The 15,329-nt window shown below is 39.6% G+C and overlaps 1 protein-coding gene across 1 annotated transcript in view; it reads right to left on the minus strand.

Moving 5' to 3' along the window:
• The window catches only part of FNIP1 (folliculin interacting protein 1), a 92,774-nt gene that overhangs the window by 52,171 nt on the left and 25,274 nt on the right, over nt 1-15,329 (minus strand). Inside the window, 1 exon segment of the mRNA XM_030573059.1 lies at nt 1,548-1,674. Within this exon segment, the coding sequence (XP_030428919.1) occupies nt 1,548-1,674 (127 nt within the window).

Genomic DNA, 15,329 nt, shown 5'->3' on the forward strand with positions numbered 1-15,329 from the left:
TTACCTGCAAAATGTGATAACTCTTGCAAAGATTTGCTGAAAGAAGGAAGATTGCATGAGATGACCAGTATTGGAATCATTTCATTAAAGTGAGACTGAAAGCTGGGGAACGTGGTAAGAAATGTATCATCATAAATTCCCTTTCAAATACCAAGAATGTGACCAACAATAAAATAAATGAAGTCATTAGTGGCTAGCACTGGGCATTCCAGATTTGCAAGCTGGAAACAATTTTTCCCCTGCGTCCTTGCCTCCTATTTCTTCCCTGTTAAGAAATGGCATAAAAAGTAGAGATTGTGGTGATGTGATTTCAGATGCTTGTCACCCTAGTGAAACAAGTCTATTTTTAACGGAACTCTGTAGCTACCAAGCTGTCATGCCGAACTATGTATCAGTAATGAAACCAATAATGATGGAAAATTGGCTGTGTAAGTACAGACACTTTTTAGATCTGCTTTGAGGACTCCAGTAAATCAATACGAATATGACAAGGGGGTCCCTATTACAGACTGCCACAAAGCTTTGCTTAATTAGCAATAGCACAGGCAGATCCAACATATATTTTGTTGATTGTGTACTTTGGACATTTAAATTGGTCTGTTTCGCAATGGCACTTGCTACTGCTACTGCAATTAAGCTTGTGTTAAGTACCTAACATCTAAATTCCCAGGAAGAACAAGGAAATCCAGGTCTTGAACTGTGGATATAAAATTGATATATTCAGCTATGAAAGTCATGAGAGTTCATGCCCAACGCCACACAAATTACTTCCCAGAGTTAGAGTTGGAGGAAGCAGACAATCAGAACTGGGATGAGAAGCAGCAGGGTTTTAATAGGCAGGACCATCTTCAAACCTGAAGTGAAGACAAGGGTTTTGTGGCAATGTATTGTACTGTCCCACTTATAGAACTTAGCTGAATGTGAGATCCTAATGCAAAACTAACCACAACTACCAATTTGCACTCAGATAATGACTTCTATTTGAAGATCTTAACGGCTTTGCAGGTATTTTACAAAATGGAGAAAATGAGGTTCAGAGAGAATTCACACAGATAGTCTACGGTAATGCTGGCCTAGAACTCAGCTTTCCTGTACCTACCCCGAACCTTCTTCAACCTGCTATAGCCATTACACTGCAATTTCACAGATCAATAAATAGCAGTTCATTCCGCTGATGAAAGGAAAAACCAAAAAGATAAAGTTTTCAAGTGACTTTCCACCAAAGAGCTGGTACAACAGTTAGGAGAAGAAATTTTCTACTGCCTCTCCATCACCATACATGGCATTGCTCAGGCCAAAGAAAGCAAGACATCTCTTTGAAAGGAAAGATTAAAAAGTCCAAGAATAAAAAGACCACTGTTAGAGGGAATCACTAAAGCTCAAATACTTTGCCACACAATATTTATTTTAAAATAGCATAACATGTATCTTTATGTTTGAAATGTGAACACATATACAAGGCATTTTACATATTAATCTTGTGCTACTTTTAAAAGATATACAATATAGTGTAATCAAGTTTCAATTAAATGATTAGCAATGCTCACCGACACGGATACGTCCTCGGTTTTTCTTTTAGAGCTGGAGTCAAATAAGACATTTCGCCCTCTTCTTTCACAGTCCTGATACACGATCAGTCGGATCTGACTTGGGTCAAACTCCGGCAAAGGCCAGCTTGAATGGAAAACAAAAAGGACAGAAGTATCTATTACCACAATGAGTTATTACATCATTCCTTTTACAATTTTTGTATGCCTGACTTTATTCAAAAATTAAATCCAGTACATGCAATGGCAATTTATTAAACACATTGAACCTATGGCAAGCATCATGCTTACGTAGATGGAGGTGTAAACTGGTGTAAACTGGTTTAACTCAGCTGATAGCAGTATTAATCATAGTATCAAGGGGTTCCCAATTCTCTCAGTTTTATTGTGAGTTTGGTGATTTTTAGTGTTTAGCCCCAGCTACTGGAATCAAGAGATTGTTTTTTCTGAAAGTCAAGGTTCTCATGCAAACAAACAAACAAACAAAAAAAAACAGTGGTAGTAATTTTTTATCCTTCATGGTTTCTGAGAAACGTTTGAAAACGTGAAGTGAATGCACTCTAAAGCTTCAGTAATCCAAAGGCAAATAAAGAGAGCCCAACATTTTTTTCCAATCTCATGATTTTTAAGCCAAACCTCATGATTTTTAACGCTTGGGGTTGGCAAAGCTGAGTATCCATCAGCATTTAACTGCACAACTGAAAAGAAATACACAGAGAAGCCACTCACCCTCCCCTTGCATAAGGGCCCCAAACACTGTGAAATGACAGAATGTTTGTGTTAAAACATGATTACGCTGGTGTTGTTATTATAGATGGGTCCAAACCAAAACCCTAGATTAGAATCACCCCAAACACTGGACAGTCTACAGCTGGATGTGGCTTGGGCCTATCTCCAATTATTTAATTGCTGCATTCTGAAGCAGGGAGAAAGACAATTCGGGCCACCATCATAGGCATTATAAGATCCTGTGTTACTACACTGGGCCTTTATTGAGATTGTGCTTTCTGGGTCCCCTGAAGACACATTTATCCCCAGCAATTCCTCCTGTAGCTTAGGGAGCCTCTGCAAGCCTTCTGCATTCAGGACTCCAGTGACTTAAATTAGTGTGAGCTCTGCAAATTGATAGCTTGCAAGGGGTCAGGTCCACAGGATACTTTTTCCCTTATTACAGATGGTATTGTTTTATGCCTGCATTATAAACTTAATGTTATTTATATTTTTAGCATGTGGAGTAAAGGTTGCTTTGCAGCCTAAAGAGAGCGGGAGGCCATGCACTGAGACTCCACAATCCAAAAAAAACCCAAACAAACTAGTATGGTAGGGTTGCCACCTTTCTGATGCCACAATAACTAGAGCATCCCTGCTCTGCCTCTCCCCCCAGCTCCCACCCCCTTCTATGTCTCTTCTCCCAAGCCCCACCCCTACTCCACCTTTTTTCTCCAAAGCCCTGCTCCTGCTCCACCTCTTCTTCAGAGATTAAAGAAAAACCAGACACAAATGGCACCCAAGACACACCAGCCAAAATCCAGACTGTCCAGGTGAAAACAGGATGGGTGGCAACCCTGTATTATGGAGTAACTAAAAATACTAGGAATCTGTAAAAGATATTCATAAGCGTTACTGCTAGATTAGTCTCAGCCTGGGGGAAATTTAAGCAGCAGCAATAAATACAGTTCTCTGGGCCTCTTGGGAGAGGAAGTCCATTTCCTAACAGCTTAGCCCCACAATTTAGCAACAGAGGAGAAAACGAGAAGCTGCAGACAGGATACTATGCAACAAACAGTACGAGGGAAAAAATACAAGAGAAAACTTAAGAAATTTACAACTGAAATAAGTTGATGTCCAGAGGTTTGAGTGTAAGAGCCTGGTCTTGTCTTGACGTACGTACATCAAGCTAGTTACCCTCAATGAAAGCGGAATATCTCAAAAGGAGACCAGACCGCTAAATAACTGAATTCTATACAAAACAAGTACTACTCTTTGCTAGAACAGCTACTAAAATGGCACAACAGAGTCAGAGTACAGCACTTGCAAGCAACGCTGGTCTTCTGCCCTTCTCCTACATCTCCTACCAGCAGGCCCAATACTGCAGCCTACTGAAATCAATAGGAATTTTGCCATTACTTCAGTAGCAGCAGATTCTGGCCCATTAACACTGCAGGCTCTGCAACACTAAACAGGTTCTGACTGATAGCTGGCGTGAGAATCCATTCAAGATCTGGTGATGCTCTGCTTCTTGGGAGAGGATAAGTGTCACTTACTGTGACACACAACCACACAACTATTGGTTGGGATTGCACCAGAAGAGGGTTATTTAACTGAGACAGACACCAAACCACTACATTTGGGGATGTTTGGCCCCAAGCCAAACCCCTACACCCAATCTCTAGTTCTTGAGGAGAGGCCAGTAGATAATCTCACATTCACAGCCCCAGTAGGAACATATGGCTGGGGATCTCCTACCCATAGGTAAAGTAGGTGGAAAGTTTAGAAAACATTCTCATGAGCTATGCCACTGGACACTATTATAAACATGTACTAATAATAATCCATTGCTTGCAAAAACATTATTTTCATTTGCCCCTCTCCTTCAACGCATTTGAATTTGCTTCTCTCTTAAATAAGAGCAGGACTTCTATTAGTCAGTACTTCTGACATTCGACTTTGAAATCGCTTCACTATCCTGGCAAAGAAGGGCAGGAATTGTTCCAGATGTTCAGGAAAGTCTGCTCATAACAAGCTCCAAGAGCAGATTACACACTAAGAGGAAAGTAAGCTAAATATAAAACCCATGCAGCATTCTGCAACATATCTGATCAAGATAACAAGAGCCTGTTTGCTTCTCCATTTCTGCACATGTCATTTTAACTTTCTTGATACAATTATTCAATGTGTACTGTAAATCATATTCGTGATAGTCCCAGTTAAGTGTTATCTGTGTTACATAATATAGCTCTAACACACAGCTTTAGCCTTGCAAAATATTCTCTGGCAGTACTGGAGTGTTTCCTGTATCAGAAGAAACTGAAGAGTACTAGCAGACAGTAAATAGAGGCAGGCTGGCCCCTCAGACTCACACCTCTCCATTCAGCAGTTAGGGTATGTCTATACTGCAATTAGACACTCATGGCTGACCTGTGCTAGCTCACTCGGGCTATTTAACTGCAGTGTGGATGTCCGGGCGAAGGCTGGAGCCCAGGCTTTAAGACCCTGTGAGGTGGGAGGGTATCGGAGCCTGAAGTCCGCAAACCCAAATCAGCCGGCATGGACCAACAGCGGGTGCCTAATAGCAGTGTAGACATATGCTCAGACACACATTTTAGCAGGGAAGAGGATACACAGAGTAGTTTTGCTCTCCTGTTTAGCAGATGTAAAGTACTTTAAGGCTGACATCTAAAAAGAGCATCTGGAGAAAATACACAAACTACTGTCTGCTATATGTAGTGCGCCCTCCCAAAACAAATACTGCAGGGCAATACTCTGGGACAGTCACTGGTGTAAAAGAAAGAAAACTTACACAGCTAAGGATCTGACCATCTGTATTCCCAAAGTGTGGGGGATTCTCTTCATTGTAGAGGACGATGAGGGTCCAGTGGTTAGAGCGCTAGCGTGCGACCTGAGGTTCAAGTCAAATTCAAGCTACAGATTTCCTGTGTAACCTTGGGCAAGTCACTTTGTTGCTCTGTGCCTCCGTTCCCCATTTGTAAAATGGGTATAATGGTACTTTTCTCCCTCATAGGGGTGTTGAGAGGATCAGTATATTAAAGACGGTGAGGCACTCAGATCCTACCATAAGTGGGGCTACCTAAGATAGAGGGCCCAAGCAAGGCTGTCAAAACCATTAAGCTCTTAACCTGAGACTAAAAGGATGCAAAAGGACTGCCTTGTATAATGCCCCTCTATTAATGGCAATTTCACTTGTGTGGCCTAACAACCTTTGGGGAAATTATGGTAATATGCAGAAAAAACTTTTTCTTTGGGGAGAAGGAGAGTGAAAGGAAAGATTCATGGAAAATACATTCACTTAGCTCCCTATATAGCTATATGTATATATTCTTTTCTTAAATGGTACCTTACTATGAAGTGTAATTGATATTCGGTTGAGGTTTTCACAGCATTCTAGGGGATTTAGACTCACATGTTCCACTCACGTTAATGAAAGCCGTGTCTAAATCTTCCAATACTGCTGTGAAAATCTTGACTGGTTTTGCTAATGAGACGTTTCTCCTGCATAAGCCAGCTGCTACTACTTGATCTTCCTGAGGAGCTAATTTTAACAAATCTCAGTCTGTTGTGATGATAGAGGATTGTGATGTCACAAATTTCATATTCTGACCTCACTAAAGGACCAACAGAGGAAGATGGGGTGGACCATTTCATTTAGCATCATAGAGCACGCGTCCTGATTGTATTACTGTAGTTCCCATAGGCCTCAAACAAATAATAATTCATATAGGGTGAGATTTTCACATGCACCTAAATAATTTAGGAGCTTTAGAAAATCCCATCCATAATCAGCAAATTATGTAAAGAACATGGCTGTTTAAAGATGGGAAATATGAGAAAAATAGTCTCTTTAAAGGTTATATAAATAAATAGATTCTTTAAAACAAAACTCAAAAATGTAAGTCATTTTCTTTAGATCTTAGCAATGAAGTGCTGGAGCCTGGCCCCTAAATGGTGAAGAATGACTTGGTTCTACAGGCAGACTTCCAGATATCACATCGTAAGTTAGTTGAACCTGCTGCAATTAGATCATAAAGATGGACTTCTCTCCAAGGGGCAATACTACACAACACAACCAACTGGGTGCATCATTTTTAACTTCATCACCTTAAATGTCATGGTCAATTTCTGCTCCTGCACTGAAGGTGGAAGACGTGGGGGCATAAGCAATTCTCAGAATACTACTTGGCTGAATCACCAAACTAATAAAGTAATTTTCAAAAAGTCACAAATGTTTGCAAGTCTTGTTAGAAGTGATACTCCTAAAACATCCACTCACGGAAATTCAATGATCAGACATTCTCTTTGGTCTTCCTTTCCCCTCTTTGAATTCCCACTGAATGTAATTAGTTTGCAAAACTATTTAAAACACCAATGCTGAGATTTGTTCAGCAGTATACAAGTCACCATTCTGAATTCCCTCTGATAAAGGATTTTCTCACATATCTCTAACACACACATTTGTTGCTACCACAAATATTTCTCTTGGTGGTAATGGGGTGATCTTAAGATGATGTTATACTGCAGCATTATGGATTTAATAAATGAGACAACACACACAAATCCTCCATCGGTCCATTAAAAAGTTCATTTTTTTTTCTGTAACTAGAAATACACAGAGCCCCCTTGTTCTTTATAACATCAATGGAACCTTTTTCACCACAGTAAGAAATTACCTTAATAATGTTTTTTCTCTCTTGGTAAAGATTTTACCTTGAATAAGATTTCATGCCTAAATGACTTGGGGCACTACTAGGTTACTTTTTAATAACTAACACAACATTTTTGGAAGTACAAATGAATTCAGAGCAAACTAATCAAAGACACTAAATAAACAGAAACCTGTAACTTAAAATTACCAAAAAAGCCAAACCTCTTTAAACAAAAATATGGATAGTTCTCCAAACAGCAAGCTAAAACTATCAGTCAAATTATTGTTCTCAACATCATGTTACCCATAGGTATGAAAACTGCCCAGTGATGAATCACTTCAAACTATTTTTGAAAGCATCTACACAAATGATATTTATAGTTTACAGCAGCTTATCTGTTCTACATGCTTTTCATGTTAGCACCTTTTTAGAATGTTGATAGAAACAGCCATACTGGAATAGACCTCTGGTCCATCTCGACTGGTGCCCTCGCTCTCATGATGACAAATGCCGGATGCTTCATAACACAGCTAGCAGTACAATGCTATGTATGGCGGGGAGGGGGGTATTTTTTCTTGGCCCAGCTGGTGATCAGTTACATTCTCAAGCATGGGGATTCACAGCCCTTGTGGTTTTAACTAATTTACCTGAAGATGCTATTCTTAGAGGAGTATTATTATTATGTGTACGGCAATTATGATTAGAGCCCCGAGTCCAGGACTGGGACCCCATTATGTTAAGTCTTGAACAAACATAATAAAAAGTTTGTCCCTATCCTGAAGGGCTTAGATTTTAAGTCGAAAGGTGTAATCCATTTCTGAAATCTTTCTAAGCTGTATGCATTTAAAATATCCTGCAGCAGAGTTACACAGTTTATCTACAAGTTGCATAAAATATATATTCTTTCTGTTAGGTGTACATCTGCTGCCTATTGATTTTGAGAGGCCCTCAGTTATTTTATTATGGGGGAAAGTAAACAGGAGCACCTTATTGGTCTTCTGTGTACCATTCATTACATGATCTCTATTACCTCTGATCTTGTTCTATCCCTTGTCAATTTAAGTACTTCCTTCCCTTTACCACTCCCCACTCCACAATCCTCCAGACATTTCTGCTGTGTGCTCCTGGATCTTTTCCATTCCTATGCCTTTGAGATGTGATTCCCCGCAACCAACAAAATAAAAAAAAAAAAAAAAAAGGAATGCAGGACTTGCAGTCAGGACATACCATGTTCTCTAGCATTTTCTCACCACAAGTGAGTAACTCACTCACTGTTTTGACTGCTATTATACTTATACAGATGTACGTTGAACTATCCAGGACACATAGATCTTCTTCCTGAAAGAGGACAACTAATTTGGAATCCGTCAGGTATGTAATGGGTTGTATGTTGAGAGCCATTTTTGCTAGGGACACCAAAAATGCAAATGAAAGGAATTATCCAAGAATGAGGAATCCAGTTCATACCACTGCTTTGCATGGTGTTTTTAGCAGGGAGGTCTACTTAAATTTCTGTGACATAATATGGCCTTATAGTTGTAGATGGAGGAAGGAGATAAGCAGATTCCATTGCTAGTGCTATTACAGGACCAATACCTAGAAAAGTTTTGCAAGGTACAGGTGTCCTTAAAAGGTCTCAGGCCACTGCAGGGTTGTGTGTTCATTTTGGTGAATTTTAGGATGTACGGCCCAATCCCGCAGAGAAAATTTTAACCTCTGAGATTTGACAAAGGTCACAGTCAGTGTCAGCTGATTGGGAGGGAGCTTATCCTAATGACCTGGTCGACACTGCCTCCTACAGCTGTGAACTTAGTCTGGAATCTTCCAGCAATCAATGGTCTGTGGATATGGATGGTAGTCAGGGAGTAACCAATGATCTCTAACGCAGGATCGCTGACACGCTTTTAACTCTAGCCGTTGGTTTGAAAAGGTTACATTTTCAAGGCTTGCCAGGAGGAAGAGGGGTAGAAACTGACTTTTCTTGTAAATGAAAGCTGAGTCTGCTCTTTTACATTTCTGGAGGGAGGAAGGGCACAGCTGCAGGCTGCAAATGCCAGCTTTGTGTCACATCTATAAATCTGTCTCATTGATCTACCAATTTAGCAATCCTCACTTTGAGTAACTGTAATAGCCAGTCTCTGGGATCCCTGAGTCGCTTGCACTGTGCACATACTGTACCACTGGTCACATAGAAAGCGGTCAGACGTTCTGCACTCTGTACAGTATACCGGGACCTAAACTTCAGCTGGTTTCCACCTTTACTGGCTCCTAAATTCTAACTTGCTGTCTGATTCCCTAACTGCAACCTACACTAACTTCAGTTTGTTTTCATTTTTAACTCCCACCTGTTAGTCACTTGCTTCTGTTTATCCATTCAGCTCTCACTTGGATGCCTATTTCACACTCTAAACGCCAATACACTCCAAATGCCTTTTAAAAATATGGACTTAGTTCTTCTCTGCTGGCCCCCGAGCAAAAGTACACAGAATATAAAGACACAGTATAGACTGGTTAACCATATTATAATTAATATGTTAACCTGAAATCATCTTGAGACAATGAAAACAAAGGTTTGTGAAAAGGATTAAATTCATTGACTATCTTTACAACTTGACTTCCAGCAATCAAAAATTTAAAAAGTCAACACGAGCAATTCCTCAAAATGGATTTTTGGGCATATTTAATGCATGCCATTCCAGAAAACACCTGTTTAGTTTCTAAGGGATTTACAAACACATACAGATTTTCCCTAAGGTGTTCTTTTGGAAAACCACTCTGTAATATATAAAAACACACAAAAATCAAGAATAGTCCCTTTAGATTAAATTCATTAGCAATGAACACAAACACTTCATTATTTTAGCACATCAGCATTAGCCTGCAAAATTATAGCAATGGCATTAATTTAAGGTATTTTTAAAATGCAGAATAGTGCCACTCTATATACAGCTATAGGCATTATCAACTGTATCTATTTTAGAAAACATGACATTTCTACAAAAAAAAGTGTTACGGCAGCAAGTCTATTGTTAAGATACTTAGTAACCAAATTGTTAAAATAATTTCAATAACGTGAATATTTATCATACCTGGGAAGCATCTTTGTCCCCCAAGCAGTTCCACTTTTCAAAATCCCTATAAACTCCTGTTATGCCCAGCTGCCAACCCAGGTTAATAATAGCAATGAACCATATTCATCCAAAACCACAAGACTGTCAGGTGACATACTGAGAGGTCTGAATTTAACTCAAACAAAAGACTCTCCATGCTGCAATGCAAAAAGCTTAATCCTGGCAACCGGATCATGAAACCAGCCTTCAAGAAAGCAGCTCCCTGAAGCAAAATATGGGCTTTTGCACAAGGATCCATCTATCCTGTCTTATAGTTTCATAACCAATTTCCTGTCCTTCCATTCTGCTGCCCACTCCAGGATCTTTACTAAAGTAAACATTGTCTGTTTTTCCAGTTCCTTTGTCTCCTCAAGTGTATTACTGCGGAGGACAGAAGATCAGTCTAATTCATTTGATAGCTAAATGCTGCTTTGGCAGTCAACGTAGGCTGTCCATGCCAGTTTAAATCTATCCTTCTTTAGTGAATCCAATATGGGTTGAGCCTCATGACCAGAATCCCCTGGCAACTGTGGCTGCAGTTCTAAGCCCTCAGGATCCACATTTGTCAGGAATTCAGACTGATTGAAGAAGAGGGGAGAAAAACAAAGCAGCTTGCTCTCAGACACCTCCCCCTTGACATTCTTGGAAGCTGCAGGATGCTCCAGTCCAACCCTGGCTGACAGGCTGAGCCAGGCGAGTGGAAAAGCAAGCACTAATAGCCATCATGTGACCCAGAGCTGTCAGTATATGCCACCTGGATCTGCAATGAGCCTGCCAGCCAATCCCAGCTCTGCCTTAGATTCACGCACACAGATTTCACTATTAAAATAAGGCCTTTAAAGGTTTAACAGTATAGGGTGCCTGCTTTGTACTGGAAATCCAAAAATGATGCCTACAATTATTCACATTTATTGCACAGGTTTGGACTGTTGATATACAGTTACAATGCAGAACTCGAGTATGTTTCATGCTAAGGAAAAACAGAAACATTTTATGTTTTCCAGCAACCTCCATCCTTCCCCACCATCAATCTCCAATAGGAACAAAGAAGGCACTGTATGCTCTATAGAGGCTCATTAAGATTACAAGTAATCAGGAACAGTCAAGACAATCGGATGACAATATACAGTTTAGAAACAGGAGATGTGTAACAAGACCTGCTAAGAAATCCTGACCAGCTTTAGAGCTGTAAACAAGGTTTCATAATTGCTCTTGGGGTAACCCCTGGCCATAGAAGGAAGCTGTTTGGTAACACCATCACAAGAGCAAAAAGCTCAGTGTTTATAGGATTTGTCCCAAAGTCGTTGGAACTAGGTGGACTGTGAAACATCCAGAAAGGTTCAGCATGTGACAAAAGGTGTTAAATATTATGGGTGTATGTAGAAATAGCTCATATCATTAATTTTCTTATTATCTTGGACTAGGAAACAGTAGGAAATATACAGAGGTAGAAAATTAATACACAGTGGGGACCATCACCCTTAAAAATTTGGGAGGAGCTCCACTTTAATTTTGCTCTATCTGGAGACTTAAGGGTTTTGCTAGCACTTAGGATACACAGGGAATTACCAGAATTAGTTTTCCATCATTAGGATTTTCTGCAGCATCCCCTCCCCTCCCATCATAAAATTCACTGCTACTGCTAATCCCTTCATTTCAGAGCAGCAGAATGAGCTATTACATAGCTTCATAAACTTCATTCCTGGAGCCTGTCCTGCAGAGGATTTCCTACCTTCCAGAGTGAATTCCACTGAAGAACACAGAGTTCCTGTATAAACAGAGGCCCTGGTGGAACAAGCAGAATGTCAGGACTCTAGGGATGAATTCCTGGCTCCACTGAAGTCAATTGCAAAAATCCCACTGGCTTCAGTGAAGCCAGGAATTCACCTCAAAACTCTACTTGAGTGGTGTCTTTTTGATCCCTTGTAACGGGAGCAGGAAATATATATACCAGAAGTAGAAACTCAATACAACATCCAGAACTACACAATCTCGTACGCTCATTACAGTGACCAAAATTAAGGACCAAAACTCTGATCCTGCAAACAGTTATGCATATGTTTGACTTAACACTTAACTAGTGAGTAATCCCAATGGCATCAGCAGAACTACTCAAATGAGTAAAGCTAATCATGTGAGAAACTGTTGGCGGTATTGGTGTCTTAAATCCAGATTCTGCCTTTCATACTCTGAACTCCCTTTCAATGGGAATTATGATAACATTTGACCCTGAGTTGTCTTCTTGCTTACCAAGAGGCACAGCCAATAATACAGTAACTTGCTCTTGCTAGAATAAAATTGCTCAAAAACCATCTATGTGGCGTGTTCTGTATGCGCTGCTCTCTATAAAAGTCAATGATGTCAAAAGTGACCTTTTTCCTAGGGATGCAGCAGTGAGGCGTTGAGCCCAATGTATTATGTAAACATTTATTTACAGGAGTAACGCTTGAAGTTTCCATATTATCTCACAGTAACTTGATGCACATTAAAGAGATGAGCTTTGAAAGAGGACACAGCCACAGACTAACAAGTGAGCAGGAAAAAATCTGAATGGATATCACTCAAGATGTGCTACATGAAGTCAAGCCTCATAACTGTAGACAGACAGCAACAACTGCCACATCCTCTACCAACAATACTCTGTATGTTTCAGGAAGGCCATAGGATAAGTTAGAAACACGACCACCATGATGCATGCATACAAAAACAGTCCACCTTCTCCTGTATGGCTACTCAAGACACATCCTGTTCCACAGAGATATATGGGTAGCAACAGGGCCCCACTTCACCTGAGGACCATGGGAGTTTCTTGTCCCATAAGGAGCACAAGATCGGGCCCTGAGTCAGTAAAGTAGATCTAATTACACTATCAGTTATTTCCCACATACAGTTGTGTCCTCTTCCTTGTGCTATTAGTATGTGATTAATTTTGTGATAGAGTTGCAGCTTCTATTACTGATAGGTGCCTCCATGAAAAAGGACTTCTAAAGATTTTGTAGTTCAGAGCAAGTTGCTTTCATTTCCCATTTAAGCCAATGTTTTCTCATTGACTTCAACGGTGGATACAGACACTCAGCATCTCTGAAAAATCAATCTGTTTTTCTAGGGGCTTAAATATCAATATGTATATGAATCCAGGCTTTCCCAGCATCTTTAAGTTAGCAGCAACCAAGAGAATGAGGAAGAAGGAAGGCAACCAAAGAGCTGCATTTTCTACCAATCTAGAGAAATTTTTAAGAAGATAATAGAATCAAAAATCCTGTCAACCTGCTTAGGCCCCCAGATTTATCTTCCTTAAAGAAAACGAGATCCTATGGTTTCCAATGAGAAATGCTTATATATATATATTTATATATTTATATTTTACCGTAGGAAGGAATCCTGCAAACCCTTTACACATGGTGCTCACACCAAGTCAAGAAGACTTCAACTTGGAGGGGCTTGACCCTAAATAAGAATCTGACAAAAAGAATCCTTGGGCAATGCCACATGAGATTTACCTTTCTTTTCACATGGTAAATGTTTGAGCTTGAGCAGGATGGCTGTCCCCCTTTAAAAACTACATGAAAAATTAAGAAAGTAAAGATGCCTAAAGTAAAAATAAACTATCAGAGAAAGAATCTGATGCATAGTTAAGCTACACTGGAACACTGGTGTTTGTTTTGTATCCAGTTTCCAACTGCCATCTCCTATAAATAAGACATGAGACACCAAACAAACCTACATAATACCAACTGGTACTGCAAGACAACAGGGCATTTTTCCCCTTGCCAAACAGTTATTTTATTGTGCACTCCCGGGTAATCAGAGAGCTGAATAATCTCTCCCTGCAGCTATGAAAAAATAAAGAGTAAATAGTTTAGTGTTGTGTGTATTTAATGGAATGGTTTGGGAAAAAATCCCAAAACAAATCACTCCCGATAGATACAAATAGTTATTGTAATAGAGTGGGGAACATGAACTTGTCTTCACTTAGGTCATATATTTAAAAAGCAAATGAAATTCTCTTGTCTGGAAAGGAAGCCTTTTTTAATGTGTTGATTTTTTTCTGTGCAATTCTGGCAATGTTTTCTTTGATCCTCAAACCCATGTACAAAACTTTTGCCTCTGTCTTCCATTCCTTCATCACAGTCTTAAAGACAACCTAACATTCAGTGGTGAAGCATCTGTATTTACCTTCCACATAAAATAACTTGGCACACAATACGTTGGATTTCCCCCATTAAAACTAGCATCAACCTTTCCTGCAAGTTCCCAACACTGTGAATTATTAATATGAAAAACTAATCTTGGCTGTTTCACAGTGCAGGACACGAAGCAGTCTCAATGCAATTCAAGGTACTTGAACAAAAACAAGGTTACTAGCTTAAGTTTCTGACTTGCTAAGTCTATTGCTTACATGAATAAATGGTGAATTAGCATTTTAAATGTTGGAGGTCATATATATGTCCAATACATCAAAGAACTCAAAAAGGGCACAGTGTGAAGATATGAAAACACTTACTATCAACAGAAGAGAGTCTGACTATAAGACCTCTGCTGTCACCGAATCTGAAGGTGCGTGGGCCAGCTTCTCAGCAGCTATACATCAGCAAAATTCTATCAGAGAATTGTCAATATCCAGCATTCAATAATCATGAATCAGGCCCCCAAAATAACAAAATTACCTTGAGAATCATGAGATTTTAAAAACAATAATACATTTTGGGTTCTTTTTATTTCTCTTCTGGTTTTTGAGCCTTTGGGAGCCATGTTCTCAAGCTTTTCTCTGCAAGAAGGCTAGAAAAGGGTTGTTATTTTTTAAATCGATTAAATCTGGCACTCTCATAAAAATATGGCTCCAGGAGCCAGAGCTTTAAGAAAAACAAGTATTGTAAGACTCTTGATGAAACTTGTGAGAGCTGGCAACACTGCTATTACTTCCATAGAGCTATGTTGATTTACACCAGCTTAGGATTCTGCCTATCATCTGCTTCTATATCAAGAAAAAGTAAATTATTTTATTAAAGTCATGTAACTTCCTAACAAAAGGACCAATTATAAAAGGTTATGGATAGAACTATCCATAACCTATAAACACTAATGTACCTATACAGCACATACCCACACTCTTAATATCAAAACACCTCGCTGGGCTGGCATGGTGGCAGCAGGAGACCAGGAGCATTATAGGATCCCTGCCTTTTACACAAAACATGAAGGTAATATCACTGGGATCCAAACAAAAGGTCACCAATTGCACCATGTTTTCCTCCTTCCCTTCTGGTCAATTGATAGAAGAGCATTCAATG

This window comes from Gopherus evgoodei, chromosome 8, assembly GCF_007399415.2.
Source record: "Gopherus evgoodei ecotype Sinaloan lineage chromosome 8, rGopEvg1_v1.p, whole genome shotgun sequence".
Classification (NCBI taxonomy): domain Eukaryota; kingdom Metazoa; phylum Chordata; order Testudines; family Testudinidae; genus Gopherus; species Gopherus evgoodei.